This window comes from Theropithecus gelada, chromosome 14 (genome assembly GCF_003255815.1).
Source record: "Theropithecus gelada isolate Dixy chromosome 14, Tgel_1.0, whole genome shotgun sequence".
In the NCBI taxonomy this organism is placed as follows: Eukaryota; Metazoa; Chordata; class Mammalia; order Primates; family Cercopithecidae; genus Theropithecus; species Theropithecus gelada.
Genome location: NC_037682.1, coordinates 13,995,672 through 14,009,148, shown reverse-complemented (window position 1 = coordinate 14,009,148; position 13,477 = coordinate 13,995,672). Strand labels below are relative to the sequence as shown.

Genomic DNA, 13,477 nt, shown 5'->3' with positions numbered 1-13,477 from the left:
AATACTGTATGAGCTCAGTGAACCCCAAAAAAGTTGAACTAATAAACGCAGAGAGTAGAATGATGATTATCAGAGACTAGGGAGCAGGGGACAGGAGGGAAGTTAGGCCAAAGGGTACAAAACTTCAGTTATAAGATAAACAGGAGCTTTTGAGCAGCGAGATCCAGGGACAGAGTCTCAGCTTCCCACTGCGCTGCTGCTGCCTAGAGACAGCTGAACCCCTGTCCACCCTATTCCACCTACTCCGGACACAGAGCATCCAGTCATGGAAGACAGTTGAGGCAGAGCCAGTGCCTTGGGCAGCCCTCAGAAAAATCAGAACATATGGTTCTCTTTTTCTTTCCCTTCTCAGGGAGCTGGGTTTTTTTTTGGAAAGGGGGCAGTTGTGGTTCAGTATTGTTCTGTTTGTTTTGCTTACTTGCTTTGCCCTGAGATGGAAGGGGGGAATGTGGCATGTACTAGCTTGCTATTCAAACTGCCGCCTTTGTTCTTAATGATGCCCATGTGTCTAGGGTATGCCAGGTCCTGTCTGCCCTTGCCTGAGATAGGCAAGACAGAAGCAAATGCCACAGCAGTCCCCAGAAAAATTAGAATGCTGGACTTATGGCCCAGTGTTTTCATTCCTCCACCAAGGAGAAGCTTGAGGAATCGCCACACCGTTTTCCACAATGGTTGAACTAATTTACACTCCCACCAACAGTCTAAAAGTGTTCCTATTTCTCTGCATCCTTGCCAGCATCTGTTCAGTTTCCAGACTTTTTAATCATCACCATTCTAACGCGTGCAAGATGGTATCTCATTGTGGTTTTGATTTGCATTTCTCTAATGACCAGTGATGATGAGCTTTTTTACATATGTTTGTTGGTCACATAAATGTCTTATTTTGAGAAGTGTCCGTTCATATCCTTTGCCCACTTTTTGATGGGGTTGTTTATTTTTTTCTTGTAAATTTGTTTAAGTTCCTTGTAGATTCTGGATAGTAGACTTTTGTCAGATGGATAGATTGCAAAAATTTTCTCCCATTCTGTAGGTTGCCAGTTCACTCAGATGATAGTTTCTTTTGCTGAACAGAAGCTCTTTAGTTTAATTAGATCCCATTTGTCAATTTTGCCTTTTGTTGCATTTGCTTTTGGTGTTTAGTCATGAAGTCTTTGCCCATGCCTATGTCCTGAATGGTATTGCCTAGGTTTTCTTCTAGGGTTTTTATGGTTTTAGGTTTTACTTTTAAGGCTTTAATCTGAGATAGTATAAATTTCAACTTGTAACATGCAAATTCATACATATTTATTTTATTTCAATGCTCAATGTAGAGCATTCAGTTTGAGAAAACAATTGCTCATGTGGGATACGAAAGCAAATTTTTTGTAAGTTTCAAGAAATAAATCTAGTATGTAACTGAAAGAGGAAACCTTGCTTGTCAAAGAGGAAGCCAGAGATGTGGGGTGGGTGAAACACGTGTGCAAAGACCATGCTAGAGGAGGAAAGATACATGGTAGGGAAGGGGTGTTAACTCTGTTATCTCTTCCTTTCAGGTAGCAGCATGGTTAAAACTCATCTTGATAACTTTGCCTCAGCAAAAAAGCCAGTCATTTTGTCATATGTTTCAATGTTATTATTGTGAAAGATGACAAAACATGACTGTAGGGAACCAAAGTGTAGGTATAGAAGAAAATAAGTAACTTACGAAGGGACAAGGAGGTGGTTGTGAAAATTGGAATAGGAAACAATTTGGAGTCCATAAGGTATGACAGGTTCTGATTTGCATTTTGCAAGGTTCTGTTGACAATTCTCACAAAATAGCATCGCGTGCAAACACCAAAGACCATCTTCAGTTTGTTTCCAGTCTAAATCTCAACTTCAATTCCTGATTATTTGCTGCACAAATAATGAACTACTATAAACTACTAGGAAACGCCACACAGAACCATGACTTCAGGACTTTGCCCAGCAGGTGTGGGGTAATTTCACTAAGAAAGAGGCAATAAGGCTGGGTGTGGTGGCTCACGCCTGTAATCCCAGCACTTTGGGAGGCTGAGGCGCGTGGATCACCTGAGGTCGGGAGTTCAATCCAGCCTGACCAACATGGAGAAACCCTGTCTCTACTAAAACCACAAAATTATCCGGGTGTGGTGATGCATGCCTGTAATCCCAGCTACTCCGGAGGCTGAGGCAGGTGAATCGCTTGAATCCAGAAGGCAGAGGTTGCGGTGAGCCGAGATCGCATCATTGCACTGCAGCTTGGGCAATAAGAGGGAAACTCCATTAAAAAAAAAAAAAAAAAAGAAAGAAAGAAAGAAAAAGAAAAAGAAAGAAAGATAAAATGAAAATTCGTGGCCGGGCACAGTGACTCACTCCTGTAATCCCAGCGCTTTGGGAGGCCGAGGTGAATGAGTCACCTGAGGCCAGGAGTTCCAGACCAGCCTGGCCAACATGGTGAAACCCCGTCTCTACTAAAAATTCAAAAAATTTAGCCGCGTGTAGCTGCACACTCCTGTAGTCCCAGCTACTCGGGAGGCTGAAGCAGGAGAATTGCTTGAATCTGGGAGGCGGAGGCTGCAGTGAGCTGAGATCGTGCCATTGCACTCCAGCCTGGGTGACAGTGAGACTCTGTCTCAAAAAAAAGAAAAACAAGCAAATAGAAAAATGTTGACGCTATCATTTCAATTTTAAGTCTGGACTCAAATGTTACCTTCTCTGGGAATTCCTTCCCTGAACTCTACATATCCCCTATCAGGTAGAATTATTATACCCTTCTATGTGTTCCAACATCCTCTAGCCTCCAACATATTGGGTAATAATATATCATTTATTTTTGTTCTGTTCTGCTTGATTGTGGACTAGAAGGACCTGGGATTTTGGCATTCATCTGTGCATGCACAGTGATAAGGGCAGTGCCTGGCATGGAACATTAAGTTCTTTTTGGACGAATGTGTAAGTGAGTAATGTCTATTCCTTAATTCCAATAGCACCTTGGTTATGTCCACCAATTCCTGAAGACACCATGGGAAGATGACACCTGAGTTAATAAACTTGGCTACAAAAGCTATACAAATATGTCTTTTAGTATCCTCTGTTTATGTAAGTATCTTAGCTTTCAACAAAAAAATTTTCTTTTTCACATTCCCCCCAAAAAAACCACACATGATTAGAGGTGTGATTTTTAGTATCTTAAATATTATTGAAGAGTCATTCAAGGTTATGTTTATAAATAAACTGAAATAAAAGAGATTAAAACCTTCTCTGAATCTTATCTGTACTGATTTTGCTATGGTCTAGCTAGTTATGGTATTACAATGATCACATGGTTTAGCCCTGATTCTAACTTAGGCATACTATTCAGTCCAATGCTGTTTAGATTTGCTCGTGGGATTTGTTATAAAGTTCATGCCTCTCAGTGTTTTCACTGTCCCATTCTTGCCACTGTAAAGATCTAAGCACCATCAGTCTAATAATTTAGCAGACAAGGGAGTCTTCTTAGCTTTTACACACTATCAGGTATGGTTCACAGCAGTTACAATGCAGCCGGTTGTATTTCCAAGACCATCTACTGCAGAGAATCATTTAAACAGTTTCTAAAAGACAGAAAGAGAGAGAAAGATGATAGATATTAACATCATAGACGGATCTGGAGATTCAGAGACTAACACACACTCACTCACATACAAAAACAGCACTTCAGTTTTGGGTCTATGTGTGAAACCAAGTATGCCTTAAACAAGGAAGACAAGCTTTTCAGAAGTGCAGTTGGATAACTTCTGCCATAGAAATGGCTGAATTAGGACACAAGGGGGGAAAATTCCAGAAGAAGGGCACATCTCTTTCTTTTCTGCAGTTCGTTCTCACCTTCTCAACTCCTAGTAAAACGTCTCGTTTTCAGGTTCTGTAAATCCTGCTAGTCTCAGGCAAAATTATGCTCAGGAGTCTCAAATTTTCTTATTTCATATGAGTCTTTATTTAGTAGACTTCTCAATTTTTCTATTCATTACAAGTAAAAGCCTGTTGATCTTAATCAGCCAGGAAACTTATCTGTCTGGCAAATGACATATGTATAAAGATAATCATCAATGTCATGAGTTAACCCATTTCAACTGCCTATTCAGAGCATGCAGCAAGAGGAAATCCACCAAGTCGCAATATAACAATATTCTTTACTCCTGGATAGCTCAGTTAATGAAAAAATGGACACGGAAAATAGTAGGAGAGCAAATCTTTCTCTCCCACAAGAGCCGTCCAGGTAGGTACAGGGTATTATTTTTTTCTACTCTCAGTCACTTAGCAGCAGGGGAAGTCATAGTCACAGTGCTTAGGAGATGAAACTTTATTGATTTAGGCATGGATTCATCTAGTTTAATTAATATATTGGGTATGAGGAAGCTACTTGCCGTACTTTCCAAGAGATTCTCTCTCCCTGAAGAGGAACATTTTTACTCAGCTTGTAAAGTGGAAGTAACAGATTTTCTCACATTAGAAGCTCATTTTCTGGGTATGAGACAGGAGAGTTCATACTAGGTATGTAGATCTCTTGCTTCTGTGTCTGATATGTGCTGCGGGACACATATCCTTCACACATGCTTTTGTAAATACTTTATAAAATAACCTGCTTCTTGGTTGGTCTTTATGATCCATAAACTGTGGGATGCTTCTTTGAAGATGAAAATAGTAAGAGCCCCATCGAGCCATTCAAAGTCATCCCTTCATTGCATTCTGTGTACATGAAGTTGGGGTTTGTTACTGACATAATATATTCAGATACATTTCTATGTTAAAAGGATTGTGAGATGCATAGGTAACTGTGTTTATTTTCAGTTTTACTTATCAACATAGATGAATGAGAAAGAACTTGAAAGTAACACTAGATTAAGAACAGGAAAATTTGGCATGGATTTTGTTCCATTTTGTCCCATCTAATCACTTGGATAGTGTTCAGGTGTTCTTGGTCAGTTACTTGGATGCTCTGAGTTTTAGTTTCTTAGTAATTACAACGAAGATTTGACTTACAGGATGGCTTTGAAAAAATAAACAAAACTCCCCTTTCTGTCAGTCAAGGATGTTGCACAGGGAGTTAGAGAATGTTCTTATGACTGAATTGCTTTTAAATTTCACAGTGTGCCTGCATTGGAAGTCTTGGCAGTAACTCCCCAGGAAGAATCTTCAGGCGGACTATCGAAGTCGGCCTCATCCCCACCACAGCATACATGGCTGACAGTTTTGAAAAAAGAGCAGGAGTTCCTGGGGGTGAGTGAGCCTCCTCCAACTTTGACTCTAGTAAGGGTTGGGTCTAGAAAAGAATACTGAGTTGCATCAACTGTTTTCCCACTTGGATTCATGAGAGGTGGCAGGTCCTCTAAAAAACATGGTAGATAAAGAGTTGATACTAACTGGGCCCTTTTGGGAACAGAGAAGCATTTCCTCAAACAGACTTTAAATTGCTAGGATGAGAATGGCCAATAGGAGTGAAGGATTCATCATCTTTATCAATACTTAGACGTAAAGAACAATTACTGATGTTCAACATGACTGTGTACATAAAGGCGCATGGAGAAAGTATTGGCCATCCATGCATTAGGTAGTGCTTGTATCAATTCCTATAGTGGCCAGGGTATCCTGGAAAATCTTATGTGTGGATCACCTTCTCAGGACAGTCTAGGACACTAAAGCAGTTTCTCATGTTCGGCCTCTATTATTAAAAAATGATACAATCTTGGGAAAATATTTTGATTTTCATGAAATTCATGTGTTTTTCTATAGGTAACACAAATTCTGATCGGTATGATATGCCTGTGTTTTGGAACAGTTGTCTGCTCTGTACTTGATATTTCACACATTGAGGGAGACATTTTTTCATCATTTAAAGCAGGTTATCCATTCTGGGGAGCCATATTTGTGAGTATATATCTATAATAGTTTCTGAAATAACACTGAACATAGGTCTCTCTCTTGCTAAGAACTAACCAGTTATTTCCAGTATTAAGATGATATTTATAATTCCTAACATAGATATGCTCATTAACAACAACAAAACATTCTTTTTATAATTAACGTTGGATTAAACATTTAGCCCACAGTTTTATCTGATGAGAAACCTGAATCTAATTCAAGTTAAATGACTTGCCTAAGGGACACTTGGCTGATAGTAACTGAACCTAAACTTTCAGAATCCAACTCCAAGAACATACCTCTAGCACTATTCATCAATAAAGTTATATGATAACTACATACAGCTTTATCTGTCATCTAAAAATAATAACAGAGGCTGAGCACGGTGGCTCACGCCTATAATCCCAGCACTTTGGGAGGCTGAGGTGGGTGGATCACCTGAGGTTAGGAGTTCGAGACCAGCCTGGCCAACATGGTGAAACGTCGTCTCTACTAAATATAAAAAATTAGCTGAGTGTGATAGTGCATGACTGTAATCCCAGCTACTTGAGAGGCTGAGGCAGGAGACTTGTTTGAACCTGGGAGGCAGAGGTTGCAGTGAGCAGAGATTGAGCCGTTGCACTCCAGCCTGGGCAATAAGAGCAAAACTCTGTCTCAAAATAATAATAATAGAAAATAAAGTTATCTTCATGAAAAATGAGGAAAGAGATTGCTGGGCTGAGAAAAATTAAGATCAATGGGCACATGGTGACCTTCCATGCCCTAGAAACTTTTAGGTATTTTTCTCGTGGTATCTCTTTTACTCATTGTTCTATGTGGAAAAACAGGTGGATGAGTGAGATAATAAGGTATCTAACTTTTTAAAGGTCTAACTGACGTATAATAAATTGCAAGTATTTCAGGTGTACAATTTGCTAACCTTTGACACACATAGACACACACGAAAACATCACCACATTAATACAATGTATGTATCCATCATTTCCGAAAGCTTCCCTGTGTATCTTTGTAATTCTTTCTTCCTCCCTCCACTCCTTCTCCTCTCATCCCCAAGAAACCATTGATCTGCTTTCTGTGAATATAAATTAACTTGCATTTTTTATATAAGTATGTTCTCTTTACTGTTTGTCTTCCTTCGCTGCACAGTTATTTTGAGATTATTCATGTTTTTTCATTATATCGACACTTCATTCATGAGAATATATTTTAATTCTAAACTATATCACATTCACTTTGCATTCTGCTAAATCCTTAGTGCTCAGATGACTTGTTCAGGACTCTCCTTGAACCTCTACCTCTGTTATAATTGAAACTTGTATCTACTGTCTTTTTATTTCAAACACAGCTTATTAAGTGTCTCTCAACCCATCAAACTCACAATCTGAGTCTTTAGGAGATTGCTTTGAATTTGTGCTATTGACTTATATTTATATCAAATATGTAAATGTTTGGTAAAAATATCATCATGTACATTTTCATAATTACTCTATATTCACATGATATATGTCAAACTCTGGAAATATGCATGCCACAAACACATGTTTCTTGCCTAGAGGAGCTGATGGAAGATGCACATACAAATAGACAATTGCAATAGAACGAGAGTGGTGGTCTAACAGATTCATGCCCCTGATGTTGCTGGATGTTGCTACTCCAAGAGTAACCCCTGCATTGTCAGGGTTAGCATCTCCTGGGAGTATCATATAAATGAAGAATTTCATGCTCCATCCAGGACCTAATGAATAAGAATCTGCATTTTAGCAAGACCCTCACATGATTCATATACACTTTTTTTTCTTTTAGACGGAGTCTCACTCTTTTCGCCCAGGCTGGAGTGCAGTGGCATGATCTTGGCTCACTGCAACCTCCACCTCCCGGGTTCAAGCGATTCTCCTGTCTCAGCCTCCCTAATAGCTGGGACTACAGGCACAGGCCACCATGCCTGGCTAATTTTTGTATTTTTAGTAGAGACGGGGTTTTGCCATATTCGTCAGGCTGGTCTCGAAATCCTGACCTCAGGTGATCCCCCCGCCTCGGCCTCCCAAAGTGCTGGGATTACAGACATGCGCCACTACACCCAGCCTTATTCGTATACACATTTACTTTTGAGGAGCACTCTACAGAAACTAAGAATAAGGAAATACTGGGTTCACAGGTGACATTACTAAGTAACTTTATCAAGTACCCCAAATTGTACCTATGTTTGGAAGATGGGGTTAAAAAGGACACATTGAAAATGAGAAACTCATTGTGGCTCTTTTTTTCCTCCTTTTTGAACAGTTTTCTATTTCTGGAATGTTGTCAATTTTATCTGAAAGGAGAAATGCCACATATCTGGTGAGTTGCCTGTTTCTGTCTTTGTCCCTCTTTGAAAAGGTAAGAAGAATGGAGTTTGAGGAGTCTTAAGGGAAACATGTCTTTGTCTCCTATATTACCAGTGAATGTGGATATATGACTTTGTTTCAATCTATTTTGTGTCCTGGGGCTTTTTGCAACAGAAGTTGGATGTAATCATTAGAAACATAAATTGCACCATTTAACATACAATGAAATTTATGTTTACCTTGATGCTCGTGCTAAAAAAAAGTGTCGCCACAATGGCATTGTCCTTGTAGTTATATTCACACGATCAAATAAATAATTAGTTTTCAATTAAGAAGAAGATTTGAGGAAAGACCATACGTGTCCATGTGGTTCCTGAATGCAGTCCAGCGAGAAAGAAATATACGCTCATTAAACAATGCGGCCATTTTCAGGGCTTCCCTTTTTAACCAAAATTTGGAAGCAATGTGGAATTTACTGAATGCATCCAGCCCTGAGATGAAGATAGGTTTATTGAATGTGCCAGCAAGTGCAGGCCCAGGTCTGAGTGTTCCTTATTATCATCAGGCGAGAGGAAGCCTGGGAGCAAACACTGCCAGCAGCATAGCTGGGGCAACAGGAATTACCATCCTGATCATCAACCTGAAGAAGAGCTCGGCTTATATCCACATCCACAGTTGCCAGAAATATTTTGGGACCGAAAAGTGCTTTATGGCTTCCTTTTCCGCTGTATGTATTTTTTTGTGTGGGAAGACTAAGATTCTGGGTCCTAATGTAAGTAAGAAGCTGTCTTTTCTTGTTCCATGAACACCATCCTTTTCTGTAACCTCCATTACATCGTATAGTGTTCTGTAAGTTCACACAGTCCAGGGAGATGCTGGCTGCCCGCTCCCCTCAACCCAGGCAAATTCCTTGGGGTTAAAGTTATCTACTACAAGTAACCATCTCTGGGTTTTCCTGTGTCTCTCTCTCTGTGTGTGTGTGTGTGTGTGTGTGTGTGTGTGTGTGTGACTTTAGAAGGACTGGTCAGATGATGGGGAGATGAAAGCAGGAGATGCTATAAGAAAATAAACTTTTGGGGCACCTACCACGTGACTCTTTGTTTCTCGTTTGTTGCTGTTCAATAGGAAATGGTAGTGATGATGCTGTTTCTCACCATTCTGGGACTTGGTAGTGCTCTGTCACTCACCATCTATGGAGCTGGGGAAGAACTCAAAGGAAATAAGGTAGGTAGAAGCCTGATATAAAATCCTGAATGACAGGTTAAAGAATTGGAGCTTTATTCCTTAAAAATATGGGCTGGGTTTTCTGAAACATTTCTTCCAGAAAATAGTTTCTCCAAGTTTTATTATTTTGGTTTCCAAATCTCACATTTTAAATCACATTTTATACTCATAAGTAGCACACATTTCATAGTATATCCATCTGAATGAGGGTTGGGAAAATAGGATCTGTATAATGTTAGAAAATATGGATGCCTTAAAGTGTGTGGAGCATGAGAGACGAATGTGCAGGAGGCTTGTGAGGAGGTATCTGGCCTTGTTTTCTGCCCCAGAAGTAGCCGCCTATTCCTGTTTCTGTTTTGTTTTGTTTTGTTTTTTTGAGACGTAGTCTCGCTCTGTCGCCCGGGCTGGAGTGCAGTGGCTGGATCTCAGCTCACTGCAAGCTCCGCCTCCCGGGTTTACGCCATTCTCCTGCCTCAGCCTCCTGAGTAGCTGGGACTACAGGTGCCTGCCACCGCGCCTGGCTAGTTTTTTGTATTTTTTTTGTAAAGACGGGGTTTCACCATGTTAGCCAGTATGGTCTACGATCTCCTGACCTCGGGATCCGCCCGTCTGGGCCTCCCAAAGTCCTGGGATTACAGGCTTGAGCCACCGCGCCCGGCCTCCTGTTTCTGTTTTATTCCTTTATTTCTTGACGTTTCCTTTCCAACTTGCTCTAAAACCTCACCTCAATATTCTTTCCTTTCTGATTCATGACTACCAACTGTTTCCACTTGCCTCACCCGTCCATAATACCTTTGATGAGAACCACTAGCACCTGGTGCTCCCGTACTTGCCCAGGTCTGATGGATGAAACATACTCTTTCCACCTGTCCACTTTCCTGAGGCATTTAAGTCTAGCCACCTTTTAAAATCACTCTCCTCCAGGCTGGGCACGGTGGTTTACGCTTGTAATCCCAGCACTTTGTGAGGCCGAGGAGGGTGGATCCTTTGAAGTCAGGAGTTCAAAACCAGCCTGGCCAAATGGCGAAACCAAATCTCTACTAAAAAATACAACTAAACAAAACAACAACAATGAAAACAAAAAAGGAAACATTAGCCCAGTGTGTTGGCAGGTTCCTGAGGTTTCAGCTCCCCAGGAGGCTGATGCCGGATAATCGCTTGAGCCCAAGAGGTGGAGGTTAAGTGAGCCGAGATCATGCCACTGCACCCCAGCCTGGGTGACAGAGCCGGACTTGGTCTTTAAAAAAAAAAAAAAAAGTAGCCAGGCCAGTGGCTCATGCCTATAATCCCAGCACTTTGGGAGGCTAAAGCCGGAGAATCATTTGAGGTCACGAACTGGAGACCAGCCTGGCCAACATGGTGAAACCCCGTTTCTACTAAAAATACAAAACTTAGCAGGGCATGGGGATGCACGCCTGTAATTTCAGCTACTCATGAGGCTGAAGCAGGAGAATTGCTTGAACCCGGGAGGCAGAAGTTGCAGTGAGCCGAGATCGTGGCCACTGCACTCCAGCCTGGGTGACATAGTGAGACTCCGTCTCAAGAGAAAAAAAAAAAACAAATCACTCTCTTCCAAAGATAGATAAATAAGACAGTAGATATACTAAGGAATAACCTCACCAACTTGTCATCGACTGACATGATTTCTTTTGGGCCCACTTAGCCAGCCAGTCTGGTTTGGTTTTCTGGAACTGAAAGAAATAATTAGAGTGTAATGACAGAGAGTGTGAGAGTCAGAAAGATAAAAGTAGATGAGATAAGTCTCTTGAGCAAGACTTCTAGGGATGGGAAATTTGTGGTGATTGATATGAAATGATTTTTCCCTTATCAGGTTCCAGATGATCGTGTTTATGAAGAATTAAATATATATTCAGCTATTTACAGTGAGTTAGAAGATCGAGGGGAAATGTCTCCTCCCACTGATTCATAAGAATCACATGTCCAGAACACTCTGATTCACAGCCAAGAATCCAGAAGGCCAAGGTCTTGTTAAGGGGCTACTGGAAAAATTTCTATTCTCTCCACAAGCCTGCCAATTTTACATTAGATTTATTCGCCAGATGAGAATATTTTGTTTTTGTTGCTTCTGTTCCCCTTAATATTCTCCTTCCATTTGTAGATATGATAGACTCCTATTTTTCTTGTTTTATATTATGACTTCACACACCTCTCTGCTGGAAAGCCAACATGTAATAAGCAAGATTTAACTGTTTGATTATAACTGTGCAAATACAGAACACAAGAAGGCTGGCTGAAAGTTGAGTTAAACTTTGACAGTTTCATAATATTTGGTTCTTAGGGTTTTTTTTTTTTTTTTTTTTTTTAGCATTCCTAATAGTTACAGTTGGGCATGGTTTGTACCACCCACCCATACCCATACAGTCACACACACATATATATAACTTACACTCTATATAACTTTCTATGCAAATATTTTACCACCAGTCAATAATACATTCTTGCAATGTATTGCATGAAGTTTTATAAAAATCTGTATAATTGCCTAAATCACCAGCACATTCACTGACATGGTATTATTAGATAATGTTTGCAGATTGATAAATAGGAAGTGGGGAATTTTATTAAGTTACCCATTGTCTGGGGAGGTAGATAGGTAAAAACAGGGAAATTGTAAGTGGAGAGATCATTTAGTGAGTGAAAAAAAGAAGAATAAATTAAGAGCTGAGCTGAAATAAAGTGAGTGGAAATGGAAATAATGGTTATATCTAAAACGTGTAGAAAAAGAGGAACTGGTAGACTTTGTTAACAAATTAAAGAATAAAGTTAGACAAGCAACTGGTTGACTAATACATTAAGTGTTTGAGTCTAAGATGAAAGGAGAACACTGGTTATGTTGAAAAAAATGATAAAAAGGACCAGGCACGGATGCTCACGCCTGTAATTCCAGCACTTCAGGAGGCCGAGGCAGGCAGATCACGAGGTCAGGAGTTTGAGACCAGCCTGGCCAGCATAGTGAAACCCCATCTCTACTAAAAATACAAAAAAAGAATTAGCTGGGTGGGGTCGTGGGCATCTGTAGTCCCAGCCACTTGGGAGGCTGAGGCAGGAGAATTGCTTGAACCCAGGAGACAGAGGTTGCAACGAGCCTAAATCACACCAGTGCTGCACTCCAGCCTGGGTGACAATGGGAGACTCCATCTCAAAAAAAAAAAAAAAAAAAAGATAAAGATAAAAAGTCAGAAATATGAAAAGTGGAGGAAGAGTACAACTAGACCTAAATTAAGCTCATTTTTAGACTTTCATTTTGGGGAGACAAAGGGAAATGCAGCCATAGAGGGCCTGATGACATCCAATACAGAGTTCTGGTAAAGATAAAATTTGACAGAGGTTTAGTGTCAGTATAGGAGAAATTATTATTAAATGAAGCAAGTTAACACTGTAAGAGAACTATTTTAAGATAGAGGTGAAGCTAAGTTAAACTTCACATGCCTATAAATGGAGGGAAAAACTAAGGATAAAAATCTAGAATAGAAGATACAATAGGCCGGGAGCCGCGGCTCAAGCCTGTAATCCCAGCGCTTTGGGAGGCGGAGGTGGGCGGATCACGAGGTCAGGAAATCGAGACCATCCTGGCTAACGTGGTGAAACCCCGTCTCTACTAAAAATACAAAAAAATTAGCCGGGCGAGGTGGCGGGCGCCTGTGGTCCCAGCTACTCGGGAGGCTGAGGCAGGAGAATGGCGTGAACCCGGGAGGCGGAGTTTGCAGTGGGCCGAGATCGCGCCACTGCACTCCAACCTGGACGACAGAGCCAGACTCCGTCTCAAAAAAAAGATACAATAATTAGTCGTAAACATGCATGCATTGTGAAACCATAGAGAACAGGTAGCCCAAAATAGAGAAAGATTAGATAAAGAGAAAATAAGTAACCGTCAGAGACAGTATCTGTAGGCCTGGGCAGGAGAAAAGTCCGCAGTGATAAGCAATCCACCTAAGGCATGAATATGGGACAGAGAAAATAGCAATAGTGAATGAATGCAGAAGGTGCTGAGAAATTCCGCACACGGGTATTGTGATGAGTAAATGAATAAA

The 13,477-nt window shown here is 40.7% G+C and overlaps 1 protein-coding gene across 2 annotated transcripts; it reads left to right on the top strand.

The window, feature by feature from the left end:
• The first annotated feature begins 4,076 nt into the window (after positions 1 to 4,076).
• Positions 4,077 to 11,633, top strand: MS4A2 (membrane spanning 4-domains A2). Of its 2 annotated transcripts, XM_025357087.1 has the most exons (7): positions 4,077 to 4,234; positions 5,106 to 5,235; positions 5,749 to 5,883; positions 8,158 to 8,214; positions 8,767 to 8,928; positions 9,327 to 9,425; positions 11,257 to 11,633. In XM_025357087.1, exons 1-7 carry the CDS (start codon positions 4,179 to 4,181, stop codon positions 11,353 to 11,355), a joined length of 738 nt encoding a protein of 245 aa, XP_025212872.1. In that variant the 5' UTR covers positions 4,077 to 4,178; the 3' UTR covers positions 11,356 to 11,633. The 2 variants fall into 2 exon arrangements, with proteins under 2 accessions (XP_025212872.1, XP_025212873.1); XM_025357088.1 differs by lacking the exon at positions 5,749 to 5,883 and having other exon boundaries at positions 4,179 to 4,234.
• The last annotated feature ends 1,844 nt before the right edge of the window (positions 11,634 to 13,477 follow it).

What these genes read in the sequence shown, in the direction of transcription:
- MS4A2 (XM_025357087.1), top strand. Translation starts at nt 4,179, where the DNA reads ATGGACACGGAAAATAGTAGGAGAGCAAATCTTTCTCTCCCACAAGAG. An exon ending in CTCCCACAAGAGCCGTCCAG is followed by an intron (nt 4,235 to 5,105) that starts GTAGGTACAGGG and finishes TAAATTTCACAG; the next exon opens with TGTGCCTGCATTGGAAGTCT. An exon ending in CATTCTGGGGAGCCATATTT is followed by an intron (nt 5,884 to 8,157) that starts GTGAGTATATAT and finishes CTTTTTGAACAG; the next exon opens with TTTTCTATTTCTGGAATGTT.